The 22,185-nt window shown below is 65.9% G+C and overlaps 2 protein-coding genes across 4 annotated transcripts; both read right to left on the bottom strand.

Moving 5' to 3' along the window:
* Positions 1-25: 25 nt before the first annotated feature.
* On the bottom strand, positions 26-7,373 carry LOC311532653 (hypermethylated in cancer 1 protein-like). 2 transcript variants are annotated; one of them, XM_084651294.1, is made up of 2 exons: positions 6,598-7,373; positions 26-4,161 (listed from the first exon to the last, which is right to left on the bottom strand). In XM_084651294.1, the coding sequence occupies exons 1-2, from the start codon at positions 6,647-6,649 to the stop codon at positions 2,240-2,242; spliced, it is 1,974 nt and encodes a 657-aa protein (XP_084507420.1). In that variant the 5' UTR covers positions 6,650-7,373; the 3' UTR covers positions 26-2,239. The 2 variants fall into 2 exon arrangements, with proteins under 2 accessions (XP_084507420.1, XP_084507421.1); XM_084651295.1 differs by lacking the exon at positions 6,598-7,373 and adding an exon at positions 4,684-4,740.
* A 1,153-nt stretch (positions 7,374-8,526) lies between these two features.
* Positions 8,527-16,406, bottom strand: LOC311532306 (hypermethylated in cancer 1 protein-like). Of its 2 annotated transcripts, none has more exons than XM_084650642.1 (2): positions 15,099-16,406; positions 8,527-12,662 (listed from the first exon to the last, which is right to left on the bottom strand). In XM_084650642.1, the coding sequence occupies exons 1-2, from the start codon at positions 15,148-15,150 to the stop codon at positions 10,741-10,743; spliced, it is 1,974 nt and encodes a 657-aa protein (XP_084506768.1). In that variant the 5' UTR covers positions 15,151-16,406; the 3' UTR covers positions 8,527-10,740. The 2 variants fall into 2 exon arrangements, with proteins under 2 accessions (XP_084506768.1, XP_084506769.1); XM_084650643.1 differs by lacking the exon at positions 15,099-16,406 and adding an exon at positions 13,185-13,266.
* Between the last annotated feature and the right edge of the window lie 5,779 nt (positions 16,407-22,185).

Raw genomic sequence — 22,185 nt, 5'->3', positions numbered from 1 at the left:
CAGACCAAAAGAAGGAGCCGGGACCTCAGGTTTAATGTCACTTTATTGCTCATTTGGTTTTGAGTATAGAAAAGGACGGGACAAAATGCCCGTGTACAAATCAGAAGAATATACAAACCGGGAGGGGGCAGGGAGACCTGGATCCACGCACTGGATACGCCCCCTCCCTCTGCGTTTTGGTCGCAGCTTCTGCAGCGTTGTCCCTGATGGCTGCAAGGCTAAGGGCAGCCCGTGTCGGGCTCTGGCCTGGGATTCCTGGCCCTAGCCAAGCCCGTAGTTGCCTGGGGAGCCCGTTTGGTGCCCAAATTCCTGCGCAGCTGGAAAGGGGAGGCAGGGTCGGTGCCCTGAGTCACTGCCAGCCAGAGGCCCCTGAGCTGGGGGCACGGACATTTGGCACTGGGAGCATTTGCACCCAAGCCCCCTTGGAGGAGCAGCCGGTCAGGCTAAAGGCACAGTTAGTTGGAGGCCAGGAGCAGTCACCGTGGGGCAGCCCCCTCGGCCTCGTGTGCAAAGGAGAAAAGACAAAGGCAGGGAAAAGAGCTTCACATTATCCTGCAGGCCAGATGGGAGTGGGATGGGACCCGGGGGTGGGATGGGACCCAGGCCTGGGTCACTCACGGCAGGGCTCTCCCCAGCCCCTACGGCTTTGGTGGCTCTGCCTGGACAGAGCAAGGAAGGCCCCAGGCAGGGCTCCGGGCTTGGCAGCACCTGGATCTTGTGCCCCATTAACCCAGGAGTGCGGGGAGGATCTGCCTCCTCAGTGCAGCTGGTCCGGCCCGAGGGTCAAGCTCAGGGTGCTATCACGGGGGCCGGGGGGAGGCGCCTGCATGCAGCCCTGCAACACCTGTCTCCACTGGCCAGCAGGGCAGAGACCTAACCGCTCCCCCACCACCACCCCGTGTCATTGGCCCCTGCACTGCCCACCATGGGCTTCAGCATAAAGCTCTCAGCCCCACCCTGGCCTGGGCATGGCAGAGCCCTGCTGCCCAGGGGTGCCCAGCAAGGCAGGAGACGGAGCCATTTTGTCTTTGTCACAAGCTCCTGGTCCAGGACTGAGCCTCCAGGGAGCAGAGGAGAGGGGGCCTCCCACCAGAGCTGCTGGGGGATGAGTTGGGGCATCTTCCCAGGGACACAGCCCTTTGGTACAAGGAGCACAGTGAGGGGAGAGCAGCCTGGCCCCCTGCCCCACACTGACAGCCTGGCATCACTCCCCTGCCTGCATGCTCTGGGCACCAGCCCTGGGAGGGGGCAGCTCTCCCCCTGCAGCCTAGTAAGGGAGGAGAGGAGCCCACCCCTGGGAAAGCCCAAGCAGGGTTTTAACAAACTACTCCCATGGCCTCATGCTTCCAGCCCACCTCCTAGCAGAGACCCCCAGAGAAACAGCAGCATTCACACCCCCAGCATCATGGTTCCCACCTGTGATCCCAGAGAGTAGAGACTGGGGTGGGTGGGGAGGGATGCATCCCAGGGGCTCAGTCTATGGACAGCCGGGCCCCAGATCCATGCACCCGGGGAAAGGGGGTTGGGGGGGGACGACTCTGGAATCGCCCAGGGCAGGAATTCTCCTCTGAGGCAGCTGGGCCTGGCCAGGGTCAGGCAGGACACTGGGACATCCCTGAGTACAGCAAGGGTGCAGGGACTGGGTCTCCTCCTCCTCCTCCGGTGGTTGCTTTGGTTTCTGCTCAGCTAGTTGGGGCCCAGGAGGGTCTTTGGGAGCCAGGCCCAGCAGCAGGAGCTTTGGGCTAGGAGGGCTCAGAGGTGGGCGGGGGAGATGGGTCATTCTCCCACCCCATCCCCCAGCCAGGCCCCGCTGCAGTCAGAGCTGGGAGAAGAGCTGCCCCAGCCACCAGGGCTCTGCAGCAAGAGGCACATGCCAGGCCCAGGCTCTGGGCAGGGTTTGCGGGGCCAGAGCGTAGAGATGCCTGTGGAGGCCTTGGAAGATCAAACCCTTCGGCTGCTCCCAATACACCAAGTTGAGACTGAGCCGCTGGAGAGAGCTGCTGCCCAATGCTGTATGCCAGGGGCTCACCCCACCCCCTGTTCTGGCCTTTCCCCATTGGATGGGGGCTGGAGGAAGAATTCAGCCACTGCACATTTGCAGGGAGAAAAGTTCCCACTCCCCAAATGCTACTGAGAGTCGATCTGGAGAGGGGGCTGTGGGCACTAGGAGACCCTGCGGCCTTGCGGCCTTTTTGGCTGTGGCAGGAGTGGGCAGCCCCGGGGTGCCAGGGATGCTCTGTTAGGTGGGTGAATAGCACTCTATGCTCCGGCCACCTTCGCTGTGCAGGTGTGAGGCTGGACCCAGCATCTCGGCCGCCTTCTCCTGGCTCAGCCCCAGGTGCTCGGCGGTGAATCGGGCCAGCGGGTACAGGCTCTCCAGGCCCTTGGGGTCGCTGAGGAAGTGCGAGGTGTGCGAGAGCAGCTCCGCCGCCTTCTCCTGCTTGAGGCCCAGCTGGTCGGCCGTGAGCCGTGCCATGGCGAAGACGCTCTCGGGGAAGTCCAGCTTGGACTTGCCGTCGGGCCCGGCCGCGTGCATCTTCATGTGGCTGATGAGGTTGCGCTGCTGGGCGAACTTGCCGCCGCAGACCTGGCACTCGTAGGGCTTCTCGCCCGAGTGGATGCGCATGTGCTCGGTGAGCCGGTACTGCCGGGTGAAGCGCATGCCGCAGGCGTCGCAGGCGAAGGGCTTGAGGCCCAGGTGGCTGCGCATGTGCCGGGTCATGGTGCCGCGCTGCGTGAACTTCTTGCCGCAGATGGTGCAGGGGTAGGGCCGCGTGAGCCAGTGCGTCTTCTCGTGCTGCCGCAGCGTGGCCGGGTCCTTGTAGGCCTTGTCGCAGGAGGAGCAGCGGTAGGGCCGGATGATGTCGCCCAGGCTCTGGCCGCCCTTGTCCAGGAAGGGGCCGGCCTGCTCCGAGGCCGCCTTGTGGTACAGCTCCTCCTCGGTGTGGGCCTCCACGTGGGCGTTGAGCTGCTCCGAGCTGGGGAAGCCCTTGCCGCAGGGGATGCACACGTACAGGTTGTCCCCCAGGCTCTCGGGCTCGTAGGCCAGGTGGTTGCAGTAGGGGCCCAGGGTGCCCCCGGGAGATGGGCCCTCGCTGCTGCCCGTGTCCTCGCTGGTGCTGTTGTCGTTCTCCAGCTCGTTGCTCTCGATGCTGGGGTAGCGGGACTGCAGGGGCGACTCGGCCTTCTCCTCCCGCTCAGGCTCCTTCTCCGCCTCACACTCCTCCAGGTAGCTGCCCATTCGCTCGTGCTTCATCCAGCGGTACAGGAAGTCGTGGCCCTCGGCCCGGGCAGGGGGCTCGACACAGGGCGGGCTGCCACGGAAGCGCTCTGCGGGGTGGATCACGCCTTCGCCCACCTGGGGGGGGTCTTTGTAGGCGGAGCCGTGGCTGGCCAGCAGAGAAGCGCTGCCCGGCGGGCTGTCGTGCCCGGGGGCCAGCAAGGGCTCCCTGCTGTCCCCGGGGTGGAGTCTGTCTGTGGGCAGCAGCTGGGAGGAAGGGCTGGTGGGGCTCTTTTTGGAGAGGTCCAGGCCGCAGGGCGGAGAGCAGTGCCTCTCGGGTGGGCACAGGCCCGGCTGGTGCAGGGCGGGGCCCTGGGCGGTGGAGGCATAGAGCTCCCCACACTGGGTGCTGAGCGGGTTGAGGGGCTCGCCAGGCTGCACGTCCACAGGCCGGGGGGCACCCGCGTAGCAGGCCTGGATGACAGGGGCGGCCCGCAGCCCCCTGGCCACCTTGCTGTAGGGGCTGTAGCTGCCTCGCAGGTGACAGTACTTGCCAGACCGCTTCAGCTTCTTCTTGCACAGAGCCACCAGGGCCGGCACCTGCAGGTAGCTAGCGGCCGCCAGCACGGCCCCCAGGCCCGGCTCGCCCGGCTCGCACTCGCCCAGCCGGCCGGTGTAGATGAAGTCCAGCACCAGGCGGAAGACGCCTGGGCTCACCATCTCGTGGTCCAGGTTGAGCAGGTTGTCGTGCACCACCAGCGACTTCAGGTAGACGCTGCTGGCCGCCAGGATGTTCTTGTGCGCCCGGAACAGCGCGTTCTGCACCACGATGATCACGTCGCACAGGAAGCCCTTGGCCCGCTGCGTGTTGAGCTGCAGGAGCAGCTGCCTCGAGTGGCTCGGCACCTCCATGGCCTCCAGCGCGGGGCTGCCCCCGCCACCTGCAAGAGACACACGGTGAGGGGCTGGCGGCCGGCCCGGCCCGCCCGGCGCAGCGCAGCCGCGGCCTAATGGAGGCAAAACATCCCCGCCCCGCTGCCCGCTGCGCAAGGGCTGAGGAATGCTGCGGCGGGCGCTGCCGGGGAGGGAGCGGGGCGCCGCCGTCCGACCTGCCGCCCCCACCCCGGCGCGCAGCGCCCGCTTCGCAGCCCCCCGGGGGAGCCCCGAGCCGGGCAGCGGGGAGCGCGGGCCCCACGCGCCCCGTGCCCCCAGGGCCCAGCGAGGGGCCGGCTCCCAGCGCCAGGCCCCCCGCCGGCCGCCCCTGCTAGCGCCCGGCCCGACGCGCCCTTGGCGGGCCCCCGCCGGCTGCTGCGCTGGGGGGTCTCGGCTTTGGGCTGCGGCCGGGGCAGTTGCGCGCCCGGAGCTGCGCCACTTCGACGGGGCGAGGGCGCCGCGCCTCCGGCCGCAGCGGGAAGGGGAAGCCCCAGCCCCGGGCTGCTGAGCGGCCCGGGCCCAGCCGCTACCTGGGGAGGAGAGGGCGAGTCCTGCCGGGGAGCCGGGGCTGCGCCGCCTCGTCTGCGCACTGGCTGCTGCGCTGCCTTGTGCCACCCCTTATATCGGGGCTTCTCTGCGCGGCCGGGCGGGGGAGGGGGGAAGCCCCTGCAGGCGCTGGGGGAAGGTGACATCACTCCCGCCGCTGCCAGCGCCGCCTGCGAGCCCCAGCCCCACCTGAGCGGGGGGCGGAGGGGCCAGGCCACCTGCCGCTCCCCGGCCGGCCCCCCTCTGCCCCCTTCCTGCCTTACACGCACCCGCTGACCTGGAGCGGCCCCTTCCCAGCGCCCGCCCGCCCGCCCGCCCGCAGCCCGGGCGAAGAGCCGCTCCAGTTCTGACCCCAAACCCGACGAGCGGGGCCCGGCCTCCAGGGCTAGCCCCGTGGGCCAGGGGTGCTGGGGAGGGGGGTCAGGAGCCCCTCGCCTTCCTGCCCCGCTTTCTCCCGCCTCCCTGGTGCGCCCCAATTCGAGCCGCCAGCGGCGATTTTGGCACCAGGAGGCCCAAAACCCAGCGAAGGAGCCGGGTCGGGCTTCCCCGAAGCGCCCCAGCTCGGGCTGGCTTGCTGGGGAGAACAGGCGGCCCCCAGGGGAGCGAGGCCCCTTTCCCCGGGCCCAGGCCGGGACAGGCCGCGCTGCGCGGGGGGCACTCCGGAGAGCCAGAGGAAGGCGCTGCTGGCCTGGGAGCGGGATGGCCGGAGCCCTACACCCGGGCTGGGCCGGGCCCGGGCCGCAGCGAGCTGGGCCCCCGCTGGCGCAGCTGCTGTGGCGGGGAGAGCGAGGCGGCGGAGCTGTGGGTGCGCCAGGGCCAACTGGACTCGGGCAGTGCGAGCCCGAGGGCGGGGAAGGGCCGGGCTGGAGCCGGGACCCGCCGGGACAGCCAAACTTCGCCATTTTACAGCATCTTTGGGCAGAGGCGCCGGAACAACGTTGAACGGGGCGCTGAGAGCCATTATACCCTGAGCAGGATGGAAACCGCTGCCCCAGCAGCCCTAGTTCCAGCACCTCTGTCTCTGGGGCGGGAGCGGGGCCTGGGGGCGAGGAAAAGGGGCTGGACGAGAGAGACCTGCCTCGGGGCGAGTCCCCGCCCGCAGGAAGCCCCGGCCCGACTCAGCCCCGGCGGGACCCGCACTCTGCCCGCGGGGATCGGTCCCTTCCTGCAGCCCCGCCTGGGGAAGACCCAGCCGAGTTGGAGTCGCCAGCGGGACTCCCGTCCGTGGGATTGCCTGGGAGCCGCGAGCACCGAGGGCAGGGCCTGGCGCCCACCTGGGGCGAGGACCCCTGGGAGCCCCTGCCGGCTCTGGGGGCAGAGACACGCAGGGGGCCTAGCGCTGGCTCCCCGGGTCCTGGCCCTCATCTCCCATCCCGGGATCCGGCTGCGGCCCCTGCAGGGCGCTGGAACAGCCTGTCTAGCGCGGCTGCTGAGAGCCAGGAACCAAACGCTAACCCTGGGTATGATGGAGCCACTTCAAGCCGTGGGGGTGGGAGCGCCCCCCGCACCGGAGGTCCAGCAGCTCCGGCCGTTCTGCCACCCCCCCTCCGGCAGAGACCGACCCCTTCCTCCTCTGGTCTCTGAGCCTGGCGCCCGCGAGCGGCCCCGGCCCCAAGGCTGCGCTCGCCGTCCTGCAAAGCGCCCGCTGCCTCGGGCTGCGGCTCAACCCCCCAGGGCGCCGCCTGCCCGGCTTTCTGCGTTCGCGTCCCGGGAGGGACCCAGCCGTGCCCCCGCGCAGCCCCTTCCCCGGTTCTGTGCTGTATTACAGGATGGCTGGGGGGCGCCCCGGCCAGGTGTGCGGCCGCCCGGCGTTGGGAGCCCGCCCTGCTCCCAGGGGCGCGGGCAGAAGCCCCTGGCACAGGCGCCCTCCCGCCCCGTCCTGTCCTGTCCCGCCGTACCTGGGGGCTCCGTCGCTTCCGCCAGCCAGCCGAGGTCTCTGCGGACTCTCATATCCCCGCAGCAGCAGCCTCAGCCCCTGGGTCCCCGCCGTGCGCTCCCCGCCGCCAGCCGGCGCCTCCGGCCCATGCCAGCTCTCCGGACTCTGCTGCCAAGGCGCTGCCTCCCTCGGCGGTCGCTGCGCCCTGCGTGCCAGGCCCGGCGGCCGCTCCGGGGCGCAGCATGTGCCGCCGGCGCACGGCTCGGCGCAAAGGTAAAGCCCGGGCTGCGAACTCCCCCTGACCCCGGCCTGAACTCCGCTCCGCGCCAGCGCCTGTTAAAGGGACAGCAGCTGACTGCCTCCTCCCCTCGGCTCCCCGGGCGGGGCCGGGCCGGGCCGGGCCGGGCGAGCGGGCCCCGGCAGCAGGGGGAGGAGCGGGGCCCTGGACGGCTCCCCACGGAGCTGGCCCGGGGACCCCTGCCTGCGGCGGGAGGGAAAAGCCCCGCTTGTCTCCGGGACCGGCCTGCCCGGATCCGGCTTCCTACGCGTCTGCCCGGCGCGGGGAATTTAACCGCTTCGTCCGCCGGCGGGTGGGGGTGGCCCCGGGGCGCTGGGCTGGGAGGGGCCCGTTGGGAAGGTAAAAGTATCAGCTCCGGGTCCGCGCACGGCTCCCCGGCGGCCCCTTCCCCTCCAGCTCCGACTGCCGCAGAGGGAGAGCGCGCCAGCGAGCCCTGGAGCCCGGACGCCTGGGTGAGTCTAGCGGGGCCGGGAGCGGCGGGTTCCCCCTGATTTCCTGCTGCCGCCGCGGGGCACTTCCAGATACGGAGAAACTCTGCGCTACCCCCCAGGGGATGGGCCGGAAGGGCGCGGGGGAGCGAGTCCCGTGGGGGGACGGAGGCGGGGCTCCCCCTTTGGTCTGAGATCTGGGGGTCCCGCTTCCCCCAGGGCTGCTGGCTGCTCCCTCTGGCCGGGTGCTGGCTTTGCTCCATCCCTGCCCTTTGGCTCCCCTGTGACTCTCTTGTCCTTTGCTTCACCTGGTGCCCACAGGGCCTGGCCAGGCCTCAGGGGTGATGGCCATGAGTTGTGTCGCTTTGTTAAGATGTTTTCTTAATAAGTTTTTCCTACCAAATGCTCCTCTGGGCTGCCTCTGTCTGTTCTGTTCCCAGCGGAGGTGGGAATTCGGACTCATGGGCCTGCAGCCCGAGCTGGGCCCGGCAGCAGCTCCAGCCCCGGGAAAGGCTGCCCAGTTTGGGGGCGGAATGGAACCTGGCCCCCCTTTCCCAACCAGGGCAGAAGGCTCCCTAGAGACCCAGAAGGAGTTTTGCCATTGACTTCAAAGAGGTCAGCAAGGGCCCATGGTGCCCAGCCAGCCTGCCCTCCTGCAGAGCCCTGGGCAGAGCATCTGCCCCGGCGCCCTGCGGCCAGTCCAGAATTTCTGCTTGCACCACAGCAGCTCCACAGTGGTGAATTGTCCATTATCCCCCCTCACCCACCTTGTTCTCCCTACTGGGGGAGTCTGTCACCCCTCCCAGTACTGGTTTTCCCCAGGGGGGGAGCCTATCATCTCCCCCTGAGCTGTTCTCCCTGCGGGGGGAGCCTGTCTCCCCCAGACCCAGTGCTGGACTGCAGCAGAAACACCCACCACAGCCCTGGCTTCGCCTCCGAGGGCTGCCCTTTCCAGCAGCACCTCTGCCCCAAGGGACCCTCACTGGTACCCCAGGATGTGCCTGGAGTCAGGGGGAAAACTGCATTACAGCCTCTCCCCCAGGCCGCACACCTTAAAGAAGCCACTAGCCCCAGAGCTGGGCTTTGGAGCCACATCCCTCATCATCCTCTGCCCTCCCCAAGCTGGGCTAGTACCTGACTGCCCACTCCCATGTCTGACCCTAAGGAGCGGAGTTTGCCAGGGCAGAGACTGGGCCCATCCAGACCAAAAGAAGGAGCCGGGACCTCAGGTTTAATGTCACTTTATTGCTCATTTGGTTTTGAGTATAGAAAAGGACGGGACAAAATGCCCGTGTACAAATCAGAAGAATATACAAACCGGGAGGGGGCAGGGAGACCTGGATCCACGCACTGGATACGCCCCCTCCCTCTGCGTTTTGGTCGCAGCTTCTGCAGCGTTGTCCCTGATGGCTGCAAGGCTAAGGGCAGCCCGTGTCGGGCTCTGGCCTGGGATTCCTGGCCCTAGCCAAGCCCGTAGTTGCCTGGGGAGCCCGTTTGGTGCCCAAATTCCTGCGCAGCTGGAAAGGGGAGGCAGGGTCGGTGCCCTGAGTCACTGCCAGCCAGAGGCCCCTGAGCTGGGGGCACGGACATTTGGCACTGGGAGCATTTGCACCCAAGCCCCCTTGGAGGAGCAGCCGGTCAGGCTAAAGGCACAGTTAGTTGGAGGCCAGGAGCAGTCACCGTGGGGCAGCCCCCTCGGCCTCGTGTGCAAAGGAGAAAAGACAAAGGCAGGGAAAAGAGCTTCACATTATCCTGCAGGCCAGATGGGAGTGGGATGGGACCCGGGGGTGGGATGGGACCCAGGCCTGGGTCACTCACGGCAGGGCTCTCCCCAGCCCCTACGGCTTTGGTGGCTCTGCCTGGACAGAGCAAGGAAGGCCCCAGGCAGGGCTCCGGGCTTGGCAGCACCTGGATCTTGTGCCCCATTAACCCAGGAGTGCGGGGAGGATCTGCCTCCTCAGTGCAGCTGGCCCGGCCCGAGGGTCAAGCTCAGGGTGCTATCATGGGGGCCGGGGGGAGGCGCCTGCATGCAGCCCTGCAACACCTGTCTCCACTGGCCAGCAGGGCAGAGACCTAACCGCTCCCCCACCACCACCCCGTGTCATTGGCCCCTGCACTGCCCACCATGGGCTTCAGCATAAAGCTCTCAGCCCCACCCTGGCCTGGGCATGGCAGAGCCCTGCTGCCCAGGGGTGCCCAGCAAGGCAGGAGACGGAGCCATTTTGTCTTTGTCACAAGCTCCTGGTCCAGGACTGAGCCTCCAGGGAGCAGAGGAGAGGGGGCCTCCCACCAGAGCTGCTGGGGGATGAGTTGGGGCGTCTTCCCAGGGACACAGCCCTTTGGTACAAGGAGCACAGTGAGGGGAGAGCAGCCTGGCCCCCTGCCCCACACTGACAGCCTGGCATCACTCCCCTGCCTGCATGCTCTGGGCACCAGCCCTGGGAGGGGGCAGCTCTCCCCCTGCAGCCTAGTAAGGGAGGAGAGGAGCCCACCCCTGGGAAAGCCCAAGCAGGGTTTTAACAAACTACTCCCATGGCCTCATGCTTCCAGCCCACCTCCTAGCAGAGACCCCCAGAGAAACAGCAGCATTCACACCCCCAGCATCATGGTTCCCACCTGTGATCCCAGAGAGTAGAGACTGGGGTGGGTGGGGAGGGATGCATCCCAGGGGCTCAGTCTATGGACAGCCGGGCCCCAGATCCATGCACCCGGGGAAAGGGGGTTGGGGGGGGACGACTCTGGAATCGCCCAGGGCAGGAATTCTCCTCTGAGGCAGCTGGGCCTGGCCAGGGTCAGGCAGGACACTGGGACATCCCTGAGTACAGCAAGGGTGCAGGGACTGGGTCTCCTCCTCCTCCTCCGGTGGTTGCTTTGGTTTCTGCTCAGCTAGTTGGGGCCCAGGAGGGTCTTTGGGAGCCAGGCCCAGCAGCAGGAGCTTTGGGCTAGGAGGGCTCAGAGGTGGGCGGGGGAGATGGGTCATTCTCCCACCCCATCCCCCAGCCAGGCCCCGCTGCAGTCAGAGCTGGGAGAAGAGCTGCCCCAGCCACCAGGGCTCTGCAGCAAGAGGCACATGCCAGGCCCAGGCTCTGGGCAGGGTTTGCGGGGCCAGAGCGTAGAGATGCCTGTGGAGGCCTTGGAAGATCAAACCCTTCGGCTGCTCCCAATACACCAAGTTGAGACTGAGCCGCTGGAGAGAGCTGCTGCCCAATGCTGTATGCCAGGGGCTCACCCCACCCCCTGTTCTGGCCTTTCCCCATTGGATGGGGGCTGGAGGAAGAATTCAGCCACTGCACATTTGCAGGGAGAAAAGTTCCCACTCCCCAAATGCTACTGAGAGTCGATCTGGAGAGGGGGCTGTGGGCACTAGGAGACCCTGCGGCCTTGCGGCCTTTTTGGCTGTGGCAGGAGTGGGCAGCCCCGGGGTGCCAGGGATGCTCTGTTAGGTGGGTGAATAGCACTCTATGCTCCGGCCACCTTCGCTGTGCAGGTGTGAGGCTGGACCCAGCATCTCGGCCGCCTTCTCCTGGCTCAGCCCCAGGTGCTCGGCGGTGAATCGGGCCAGCGGGTACAGGCTCTCCAGGCCCTTGGGGTCGCTGAGGAAGTGCGAGGTGTGCGAGAGCAGCTCCGCCGCCTTCTCCTGCTTGAGGCCCAGCTGGTCGGCCGTGAGCCGTGCCATGGCGAAGACGCTCTCGGGGAAGTCCAGCTTGGACTTGCCGTCGGGCCCGGCCGCGTGCATCTTCATGTGGCTGATGAGGTTGCGCTGCTGGGCGAACTTGCCGCCGCAGACCTGGCACTCGTAGGGCTTCTCGCCCGAGTGGATGCGCATGTGCTCGGTGAGCCGGTACTGCCGGGTGAAGCGCATGCCGCAGGCGTCGCAGGCGAAGGGCTTGAGGCCCAGGTGGCTGCGCATGTGCCGGGTCATGGTGCCGCGCTGCGTGAACTTCTTGCCGCAGATGGTGCAGGGGTAGGGCCGCGTGAGCCAGTGCGTCTTCTCGTGCTGCCGCAGCGTGGCCGGGTCCTTGTAGGCCTTGTCGCAGGAGGAGCAGCGGTAGGGCCGGATGATGTCGCCCAGGCTCTGGCCGCCCTTGTCCAGGAAGGGGCCGGCCTGCTCCGAGGCCGCCTTGTGGTACAGCTCCTCCTCGGTGTGGGCCTCCACGTGGGCGTTGAGCTGCTCCGAGCTGGGGAAGCCCTTGCCGCAGGGGATGCACACGTACAGGTTGTCCCCCAGGCTCTCGGGCTCGTAGGCCAGGTGGTTGCAGTAGGGGCCCAGGGTGCCCCCGGGAGATGGGCCCTCGCTGCTGCCCGTGTCCTCGCTGGTGCTGTTGTCGTTCTCCAGCTCGTTGCTCTCGATGCTGGGGTAGCGGGACTGCAGGGGCGACTCGGCCTTCTCCTCCCGCTCAGGCTCCTTCTCCGCCTCACACTCCTCCAGGTAGCTGCCCATTCGCTCGTGCTTCATCCAGCGGTACAGGAAGTCGTGGCCCTCGGCCCGGGCAGGGGGCTCGACACAGGGCGGGCTGCCACGGAAGCGCTCTGCGGGGTGGATCACGCCTTCGCCCACCTGGGGGGGGTCTTTGTAGGCGGAGCCGTGGCTGGCCAGCAGAGAAGCGCTGCCCGGCGGGCTGTCGTGCCCGGGGGCCAGCAAGGGCTCCCTGCTGTCCCCGGGGTGGAGTCTGTCTGTGGGCAGCAGCTGGGAGGAAGGGCTGGTGGGGCTCTTTTTGGAGAGGTCCAGGCCGCAGGGCGGAGAGCAGTGCCTCTCGGGTGGGCACAGGCCCGGCTGGTGCAGGGCGGGGCCCTGGGCGGTGGAGGCATAGAGCTCCCCACACTGGGTGCTGAGCGGGTTGAGGGGCTCGCCAGGCTGCACGTCCACAGGCCGGGGGGCACCCGCGTAGCAGGCCTGGATGACAGGGGCGGCCCGCAGCCCCCTGGCCACCTTGCTGTAGGGGCTGTAGCTGCCTCGCAGGTGACAGTACTTGCCAGACCGCTTCAGCTTCTTCTTGCACAGAGCCACCAGGGCCGGCACCTGCAGGTAGCTAGCGGCCGCCAGCACGGCCCCCAGGCCCGGCTCGCCCGGCTCGCACTCGCCCAGCCGGCCGGTGTAGATGAAGTCCAGCACCAGGCGGAAGACGCCGGGGCTCACCATCTCGTGGTCCAGGTTGAGCAGGTTGTCGTGCACCACCAGCGACTTCAGGTAGACGCTGCTGGCCGCCAGGATGTTCTTGTGCGCCCGGAACAGCGCGTTCTGCACCACGATGATCACGTCGCACAGGAAGCCCTTGGCCCGCTGCGTGTTGAGCTGCAGGAGCAGCTGCCTCGAGTGGCTCGGCACCTCCATGGCCTCCAGCGCGGGGCTGCCCCCGCCACCTGCAAGAGACACACGGTGAGGGGCTGGCGGCCGGCCCGGCCCGCCCGGCGCAGCGCAGCCGCGGCCTAATGGAGGCAAAACATCCCCGCCCCGCTGCCCGCTGCGCAAGGGCTGAGGAATGCTGCGGCGGGCGCTGCCGGGGAGGGAGCGGGGCGCCGCCGTCCGACCTGCCGCCCCCACCCCGGCGCGCAGCGCCCGCTTCGCAGCCCCCCGGGGGAGCCCCGAGCCGGGCAGCGGGGAGCGCGGGCCCCACGCGCCCCGTGCCCCCAGGGCCCAGCGAGGGGCCGGCTCCCAGCGCCAGGCCCCCCGCCGGCCGCCCCTGCTAGCGCCCGTCCCGACGCGCCCTTGGCGGGCCCCCGCCGGCTGCTGCGCTGGGGGGTCTCGGCTTTGGGCTGCGGCCGGGGCAGTTGCGCGCCCGGAGCTGCGCCACTTCGACGGGGCGAGGGCGCCGCGCCTCCGGCCGCAGCGGGAAGGGGAAGCCCCAGCCCCGGGCTGCTGAGCGGCCCGGGCCCAGCCGCTACCTGGGGAGGAGAGGGCGAGTCCTGCCGGGGAGCCGGGGCTGCGCCGCCTCGTCTGCGCACTGGCTGCTGCGCTGCCTTGTGCCACCCCTTATATCGGGGCTTCTCCGCGCGGCCGGGCGGGGGAGGGGGGAAGCCCCTGCAGGCGCTGGGGGAAGGTGACATCACTCCCGCCGCTGCCAGCGCCGCCTGCGAGCCCCAGCCCCACCTGAGCGGGGGGCGGAGGGGCCAGGCCACCTGCCGCTCCCCGGCCGGCCCCCCTCTGCCCCCTTCCTGCCTTACACGCACCCGCTGACCTGGAGCGGCCCCTTCCCAGCGCCCGCCCGCCCGCCCGCCCGCAGCCCGGGCGAAGAGCCGCTCCAGTTCTGACCCCAAACCCGACGAGCGGGGCCCGGCCTCCAGGGCTAGCCCCGTGGGCCAGGGGTGCTGGGGAGGGGGGTCAGGAGCCCCTCGCCTTCCTGCCCCGCTTTCTCCCGCCTCCCTGGTGCGCCCCAATTCGAGCCGCCAGCGCCGATTTTGGCACCAGGAGGCCCAAAACCCAGCGAAGGAGCCGGGTCGGGCTTCCCCGAAGCGCCCCAGCTCGGGCTGGCTTGCTGGGGAGAACAGGCGGCCCCCAGGGGAGCGAGGCCCCTTTCCCCGGGCCCAGGCCGGGACAGGCCGCGCTGCGCGGGGGGCACTCCGGAGAGCCAGAGGAAGGCGCTGCTGGCCTGGGAGCGGGATGGCCGGAGCCCTACACCCGGGCTGGGCCGGGCCCGGGCCGCAGCGAGCTGGGCCCCCGCTGGCGCAGCTGCTGTGGCGGGGAGAGCGAGGCGGCGGAGCTGTGGGTGCGCCAGGGCCAACTGGACTCGGGCAGTGCGAGCCCGAGGGCGGGGAAGGGCCGGGCTGGAGCCGGGACCCGCCGGGACAGCCAAACTTCGCCATTTTACAGCATCTTTGGGCAGAGGCGCCGGAACAACGTTGAACGGGGCGCTGAGAGCCATTATACCCTGAGCAGGATGGAAACCGCTGCCCCAGCAGCCCTAGTTCCAGCACCTCTGTCTCTGGGGCGGGAGCGGGGCCTGGGGGCGAGGAAAAGGGGCTGGACGAGAGAGACCTGCCTCGGGGCGAGTCCCCGCCCGCAGGAAGCCCCGGCCCGACTCAGCCCCGGCGGGACCCGCACTCTGCCCGCGGGGATCGGTCCCTTCCTGCAGCCCCGCCTGGGGAAGACCCAGCCGAGTTGGAGTCGCCAGCGGGACTCCCGTCCGTGGGATTGCCTGGGAGCCGCGAGCACCGAGGGCAGGGCCTGGCGCCCACCTGGGGCGAGGACCCCTGGGAGCCCCTGCCGGCTCTGGGGGCAGAGACACGCAGGGGGCCTAGCGCTGGCTCCCCGGGTCCTGGCCCTCATCTCCCATCCCGGGATCCGGCTGCGGCCCCTGCAGGGCGCTGGAACAGCCTGTCTAGCGCGGCTGCTGAGAGCCAGGAACCAAACGCTAACCCTGGGTATGATGGAGCCACTTCAAGCCGTGGGGGTGGGAGCGCCCCCCGCACCGGAGGTCCAGCAGCTCCGGCCGTTCTGCCACCCCCCCTCCGGCAGAGACCGACCCCTTCCTCCTCTGGTCTCTGAGCCTGGCGCCCGCGAGCGGCCCCGGCCCCAAGGCTGCGCTCGCCGTCCTGCAAAGCGCCCGCTGCCTCGGGCTGCGGCTCAACCCCCCAGGGCGCCGCCTGCCCGGCTTTCTGCGTTCGCGTCCCGGGAGGGACCCAGCCGTGCCCCCGCGCAGCCCCTTCCCCGGTTCTGTGCTGTATTACAGGATGGCTGGGGGGCGCCCCGGCCAGGTGTGCGGCCGCCCGGCGTTGGGAGCCCGCCCTGCTCCCAGGGGCGCGGGCAGAAGCCCCTGGCACAGGCGCCCTCCCGCCCCGTCCTGTCCTGTCCCGCCGTACCTGGGGGCTCCGTCGCTTCCGCCAGCCAGCCGAGGTCTCTGCGGACTCTCATATCCCCGCAGCAGCAGCCTCAGCCCCTGGGTCCCCGCCGTGCGCTCCCCGCCGCCAGCCGGCGCCTCCGGCCCATGCCAGCTCTCCGGACTCTGCTGCCAAGGCGCTGCCTCCCTCGGCGGTCGCTGCGCCCTGCGTGCCAGGCCCGGCGGCCGCTCCGGGGCGCAGCATGTGCCGCCGGCGCACGGCTCGGCGCAAAGGTAAAGCCCGGGCTGCGAACTCCCCCTGACCCCGGCCTGAACTCCGCTCCGCGCCAGCGCCTGTTAAAGGGACAGCAGCTGACTGCCTCCTCCCCTCGGCTCCCCGGGCGGGGCCGGGCCGGGCCGGGCCGGGCGAGCGGGCCCCGGCAGCAGGGGGAGGAGCGGGGCCCTGGACGGCTCCCCACGGAGCTGGCCCGGGGACCCCTGCCTGCGGCGGGAGGGAAAAGCCCCGCTTGTCTCCGGGACCGGCCTGCCCGGATCCGGCTTCCTACGCGTCTGCCCGGCGCGGGGAATTTAACCGCTTCGTCCGCCGGCGGGTGGGGGTGGCCCCGGGGCGCTGGGCTGGGAGGGGCCCGTTGGGAAGGTGAAAGTATCAGCTCCGGGTCCGCGCACGGCTCCCCGGCGGCCCCTTCCCCTCCAGCTCCGACTGCCGCAGAGGGAGAGCGCGCCAGCGAGCCCTGGAGCCCGGACGCCTGGGTGAGTCTAGCGGGGCCGGGAGCGGCGGGTTCCCCCTGATTTCCTGCTGCCGCCGCGGGGCACTTCCAGATGCGGAGAAACTCTGCGCTACCCCCCAGGGGATGGGCCGGAAGGGCGCGGGGGAGCGAGTCCCGCGGGGGGCGGGGTCGGCTGCTCTCCCGGCTTAGCAGCCCCAGCCCAGCCCAGCCGACGGGGTCCCCGCCTTGGGCTCATCTCTTAGCCCAGGTGTAGCGGTTCCCCGCCGGGCGCTCGCTCTTCTCGGCGGGGGCCCAGGTCGGCGGCAATGCTGCTCCTGCTGCCATCTGGCGTCCCTCGCCCCGCTCCCCTGCAGCGTCCGCGCTGCCAGGCGGCCTCCCCGCGCAGGTGCGCGCCCCTGGCCCCGGGGGAAGGTGAGCGGGAGGACAGGGGTCGCTGTCAGCACAGGTGGGCTCCGTCGGGGCCGGCAGCTCCCAGCCCGGACCGGGGGGCGGCGGCGGCGGCTCCCCCTCTGGGGCGAGGAAGTTCTGTGGTTCGCGGGGTGCAGGAGGGGCTCGGCTGGCGAGCTGTGGGGCGGGTCTGGCGGGGCCCGGGTGCCCCTGCAGCGCGAACGGAGCCTGGGGCGCGGAATGAATCCGAGCCGGGAGCAGAGCTCTGGCTCGGGCGGGGCAGGGCAGGGACCCTGCGGGCGGGACGAGGGAAGCTACCTGGGGACGGGGAAGGCCGCTGGTGTAGGGCTGGACACTGACAGCCAGACCCTCGCGCGGAGCTGCTGCCGCGGGTCTGGAGCCCTCGCGAAGAGCCCGGCCCAGGCCCTGCCGGCCCCGCGCGAGCAGGACGCGCGAGAAAAGCCGGCGGGAGCCCCGGAACTGTCCCGCTCAGCCTTCAGCCCTTGTGCTCGGCGGCTCCAGGCCAGGCACGGGGCCCCTCCGGGCTCGTGGGGCCTCATCTCCGAGCCTGGGCAAGGGAAGCCCCCGCCCCTGGGCAGCAGGAGCGCCCGACGGGCGGACGGGGCGCGCCTGGCACAAGCTGGGCTCCCCGGGGCCCGCCTGCAGCCTTCCCTGGCACTTGTTACTCGTGCGGACACTTCCCCCCGGCCCCGGGCACGGAGCGGGCACAGCAGAGCTGGGGGGACCCCATAGCTGTCCGGGGATTTCACAGCAGCCCAGGCGCGGGCGCATCGGGCACTGGTTAGTGTGTTAGGGCGGGGGGGGGAGTATTGAAAATGAAAGTTGTTGTTTTTTGGGGGGTTACCACGTGACTTACATTGGCCAATCGATCTTGAAATGCGACACCCAAATACGGCAAATGAAGGAAGGAAAAGCATCCCCAGTGCTGGGACCAAGCACAGGAAAGGCGGGCAAAGACCGCGCGGGCCGGGGTTTGGCTCTGCGGGAAAATCCCCAGTCCAGGTTCCCCCAACCCAGCTCCCCTGAACCTCGTGATCCAGCTGCTGCTGGTCCAGCTGCCCCCCGTCCAGCTCCCCCCAGTCCCCTGGATCCTGCTCCCCAGAGGACCTTGTTTGTTTGTTTGTTTGTTTCTTAATGTCTTTGTCTCGATGGAAAATCTTTCCCTTGGGAAAATGTTCCCACCTCTGGCGGGGCCCGCTGGATCCGCGTCCCGCTGCGAGTCCCCGGCAGACTGTCAGAAGGGACGGGGTCAGCTGCAAGGGGACAGATGCAGAAGTTCTTGGTGCAGACCTAGGCTGGCAGGGAGCAAGCCCCAGGGGCCCGTCCCGCGCCCCCTCTGGCCCCATGTACAGGCACCAGGGTCAGGAGTGGGACTCAGACTCCTGTGTCCCACATGGCAGTGACCTGGCGGGGGACCACACACGGCAGGGATAGCGATAGTAACCATGCCAACGCCGGGTTTCCCCCAGGCTGGCGGGTGGCCCCCAGCTGTGACCAGCTCAGCGGGTGATGGCCTGCAGCGCACACTGCACTGTGGGTAACAATGACTGCACGGCCTCAGACACTCCTCCCCCCTCCCCTCAGGTACCGTGGGGCAACCGCCCAGATTTTCCCAGCATGCACCCGCAGGCCCAGCTGGGTGGGCTGGTAGGTGTGACAGGCTATGTGGCTGACACATCACCCTGTTGTGAAATAAACAAGCTGCAGCAGTCCAGCTCAGTGCTGTTTGCACGGGGCTGGCCAAGGGTGTCAGGAGCCAGGTGTGCTTGTGGCATAGACAGGCCACAGTGAATGGCCATGTTGCAGTGACAAGTGGCCATGGACACTCCCTCTATTCAGAGCCCATTCCAAGAGCAGACTGAGACTTAGAGTTTAGGGGCCCAGGGCAGAGTGAGCGGAGGAGAGTCCAGGAGGGTCAGAGCTCCTGTCACTTACACTTTCCTCTGGCCCCTGTGCACGGGAGTGAAAACATCTCCCATCCGCTTAGACAAATGCCCATGTAGCAGCATGTGACACTCAGGTCTTTACACTTCACCTTTGCATTTGGCTCACTAAATGGCAGGGGGTCTAAGCTGGTTTAATTAATTCACATGTCAAAGGTCTGGAAGAGAGGAGCCCAGCAAGAAAAGCAGCCATTGCCCGGGGGGGGGGGGGGGAACACGACACTCTGTATGTGGCTGTCATGGAGTGTCGGGGAGTCAGGGCCCTGCACCCTGCAATTCACCCTGACTCTCAGCCAGCCAGTAAAACAGAAGGTTTATTGGACGACAGGAACACAGTCCCAAACAGAGCTTATTGGTACAACCAGGACTCCTCAGACAGGTCCTTCTGTGGGGCAGGGAGCTTAGACCCCAGCCTTGGGGTTCCCTCCATTTCCCCAGTCCACTCTCAACTCAAAACCCCCTCCAGCCAACTCACGCAGCCTCCCCCTGGCTCCTCCTGCAGCCTTTGTCCAGCTTCCCGAGCAAAAGATGTCACCTGGCCCCAACCCCCCTCCTGGCTCAGGTTACAGGCTCAGGTATCATCCCTCCAGTGAAGCCCCGCCCTGCTATCCCATCCCCCATGCAGACAGTCCCAGTGAAACTCCCCTGCGGCACCCCCAGTTCAATCTGCCCCCCCTCTGCTGTGTCACAGTGGGCACCCCAACTTTAATGTGGCAGAGGCATGCCCAGGCAGCCATATGACACCTGTGTCTGCCCCGCTCCTTGGTACGTCACCAATGGCAGGGTCAGTGTGGCACTTGCTGAAAGCAGCCAAGTAGCTGTTTGTGATGGTGATTGGCAGAGAATTCCATGGTGTCCTTTAGGAGAGATGTAAAAGGTAGAATATTGCAGCCGGCCAGAAGTGTTGGGGACGAAGCATCACCCACCATGGGATGGGCCTCATTTAACTCAATCAAGAGTGAGAACAAGCAACATCTTTGGGCCCAGATAGGCCCTGTGTTTACAGTCAGGACACTGGAGCATCAACAAAAGCAAAAGAACCCCAAGACAAGACACTATGACCTTCAGGTCTTCTTCGGAGTCCCTGGGTCCCAGGCTAGAGTCCCCCATCCTGTAAGTACAGCCTCCGTTCTTTGTTCCCAGGTGTGTACATTTAGCCATGTTAAAATCTGCATTGTTGCTTGCAGCCAGCTTACCAAATGATCCAGATCACTTTGTCCTCTTCATTACTTACCATGCTCCCAATTTTTGTGTCATCTGCAAACTTGATCAGTGATGATTTTGTCTTCTTCCAGGTCATTGATAAAAATGTTAATTAGTGTAAGTCCTAGAACCAATTCCTGTGATATCCCAGTAGAAACTCACCTGATCAGTGATGATTCCCCTTTACAGTTATGTTTTGATACCTGTCAGTCAGTCAGTTTTTAATCCATGTAATGTGTGCCATGGTAATTTGATATCTTTCTAGTTTTGTAACCAAAATGATGTGTGGTACCAAGTCAAATGTGGTATGGAAGTCTACGTATATTACATCAATACTGTTATCTTTATCAACCAAATTTGTAATCTCATTTAAAAATACATATGTCAAGTTAGGTTGACAGTATCTGTTTTCTGTACGCCCGTGTTGAATGGCCTTCATTACATTAACCTCCTTAATTCCCCAATCCCATCAGAGCCATTCCATTACCTTGACTGGGATCAATGTCAGACGGACAGACCTATATAAGCTGGGTCATCTCATTTCCCCTGTTAAATATTGACACAACAGGAGCTTTCTTCCTTCTTCCTGAACTTCCCCAGTGTTTCAAGACTTACTGAAAATAAATAGTAACAGTCCAGCCAGATACTCAGCCAGCTCTTTTAAAACTCTTTGATGCAAGTTAGCAGGATCTGCTGATTTTTAAAATGTCTGCCTTTAGTAGCTGCTGTTTAATATCCATCAGCAAGTAAGTTCTAAGGGGGAGGATTTCCACTGCCTTCCACATCCCCTCTAGCTTTGTAGTTGTACAATGGCCTTACAGTGGCTCAGGATTAAGCTGAACATTAGGATGCGTGTTTGGAAGGCTTAGTGGGACACAATAAACTTTAGGTTAAATGTAGAGGCTGAAAGACTTGGGTGAGCACATGAGGAAACTTCAGAGCTTGCTGGCTACTCCCCTGGTTATAGACAGTCAGCTGCTTTAGCAGGGCTGGTCAGTTCATCAGGAGACTTGGTAGAGCTGTTCTCTGGTCTGCAGAGTAAATGTCTTTATGTGCTAGTCAGACTCCAGCCCATAATGAATGGGCTGAAATCAAATGCCAGGGGACATACCCAGCCCTCATTAATGGGAGTTCTGATAAGACAGGCTTGAACGCCCCAGGGAAAATTCCAAATCCAGACATCAATCTGTTACACACTGACAGAAACACTCAGGTCCAGACACGGCGCCCGTGCATGTTACCTCGCAGGTAGCTGGGCCTTCCCTGCACGGAGACAAGGTTCTGTGACTTCGAGATTGGAGCCTTGGCTTAAACATTTCCAACTGTGGCTCTCCCAGAGCAGCCATGAGACCGCATCCTCCTGCCTCTGCCAGCCAAATGGGTTCGTGTAATAATTACAGCCCTGCAACGAGACTGGGGGAGGGGAGATCGTTGTGTGTTTTCCACAATGTATAATTTTTGATCGGATTAGTGCACTCTATCCTCACATTAAGGGAAGTCCTGCTGGATTCTGACGCCACGGTGCTGAGGAGGAAGAGGACATTAAATGTAAGCGAGCAGCGATTGCTTGGAGCTTGAGAAAGCAATTAGGGAAAACCTCAAGCAAATTCTTCCAAATTAAGCTGATTTTGGAAAGAAGGAATCCCCTATAATTAGCCCTACAGCTTCCCAGCAGCCCAGCCCCTTCCATGTGCCATGAAGCCGTGAGGATCGTTTCATGAGCAAAATATGTCTGCAGTGGCTTCTTTGAACATTTTTCAGCTCCAACACATTTCAGGCTGAATTCATTTCCGTTTGGCAGAGGCCTAAAGCCTCAGTATGGAGACTCCCAGCTTCTCCTATTAGCTTTTCTGTGGACCAGCGGTTTGGATCTACTCTGGAGCCCCGAGGAACAGGGCTCTGTGTCCCCCCCACAGTGCACCTCCCGAGGATGTGACAGACGCTTAGCACCACCTGCTGGTACCATCAGGGCTGGGAGTCTCGCAGCAGAATTGGGAAGGGGGGGGAAGACAGGCACGGGAAGAGTGGCACAGCACAATTCCTGGAAGCCTCCTCAGGCCTGAGACACTGGGCTAGCTGATGTCAGGGTCTCCTCTCTGGATGCTCTTGCCACAGCGCAGTTCTTTGGTCCCCTGGCTGTGGGCCTGACGCAGCCCATGGGAACTCATCTCCCTGCAATGCCTTTATCTGGTTCTCAACAATGACGGGGAGCTGGTACCTCGTGGGCTCTCCAGAGCTCTGTGGGGGCAGGATCCCAGACATGATTCTCTGAGACCCCACAAATGGAGTTGACTCTTGATATAAAAGGGTTGGCGGGACGGTTAGGGGAGAAGTGGAACCCTTCTGCTTTGGGCTGGGGCTGGGCATAGTTGCCAGCGTTCTTCCCAGCTTCTAAAGCCAGCAGGGATCACTGTGATCATCTTGTCTCAGCTCTTGCACAGCCCAGGCCAGAGATCACCCCCAGCAACTCCTGCATTGACTAGAACTTCCACCTGAGCCAGAGCCAAGCTTTTAGAAAGCGACACCCCATCTGGATTGAAAGACTCCACCCCTGGGTGAACCGGGGGGTGGTCCAGTGCCAGTCTAGTGCTTAGCCAGTCAGTCTCGTTCTGCCTTTGCGTGCCAGGTTGAAGAGCCCTCTACTATCCAAGATCTAGTGACAGCCCGCTTGGCCTGCACTGCCAGCCAGGCAGGACCATGCTACTGCCCATTTACACACACGGGGAAGAGACCGGGAGGGAGTTGCCTACAGACGTCCCTGCCAGAGCTCGGATTGGGCCCAGGAGTCTCTTGTTCTAGCCTGGGGCTTGCAGTGTCTCACCCAGCT

This window comes from Lepidochelys olivacea, assembly GCF_965140295.1.
Source record: "Lepidochelys olivacea isolate rLepOli2 genome assembly, chromosome: 17".
In the NCBI taxonomy this organism is placed as follows: Eukaryota; Metazoa; Chordata; order Testudines; family Cheloniidae; genus Lepidochelys; species Lepidochelys olivacea.
Note: the sequence above shows the minus strand (reverse complement) of the source record. Positions and strands in the feature narration are given on the sequence as shown.

Excerpts from the sequence above, each read along its gene's own strand:
- LOC311532653 (XM_084651294.1), bottom strand. The coding sequence starts at position 6,649 with ATGAGAGTCCGCAGAGACCTCGGCTGGCTGGCGGAAGCGACGGAGCCC. Across the intron at positions 4,162-6,597 it reads GGAAGCGACGGAGCCCCCAG|GTGGCGGGGGCAGCCCCGCG; the intron begins GTACGGCGGGAC and ends TGTCTCTTGCAG.
- LOC311532306 (XM_084650642.1), bottom strand. The coding sequence starts at position 15,150 with ATGAGAGTCCGCAGAGACCTCGGCTGGCTGGCGGAAGCGACGGAGCCC. Across the intron at positions 12,663-15,098 it reads GGAAGCGACGGAGCCCCCAG|GTGGCGGGGGCAGCCCCGCG; the intron begins GTACGGCGGGAC and ends TGTCTCTTGCAG.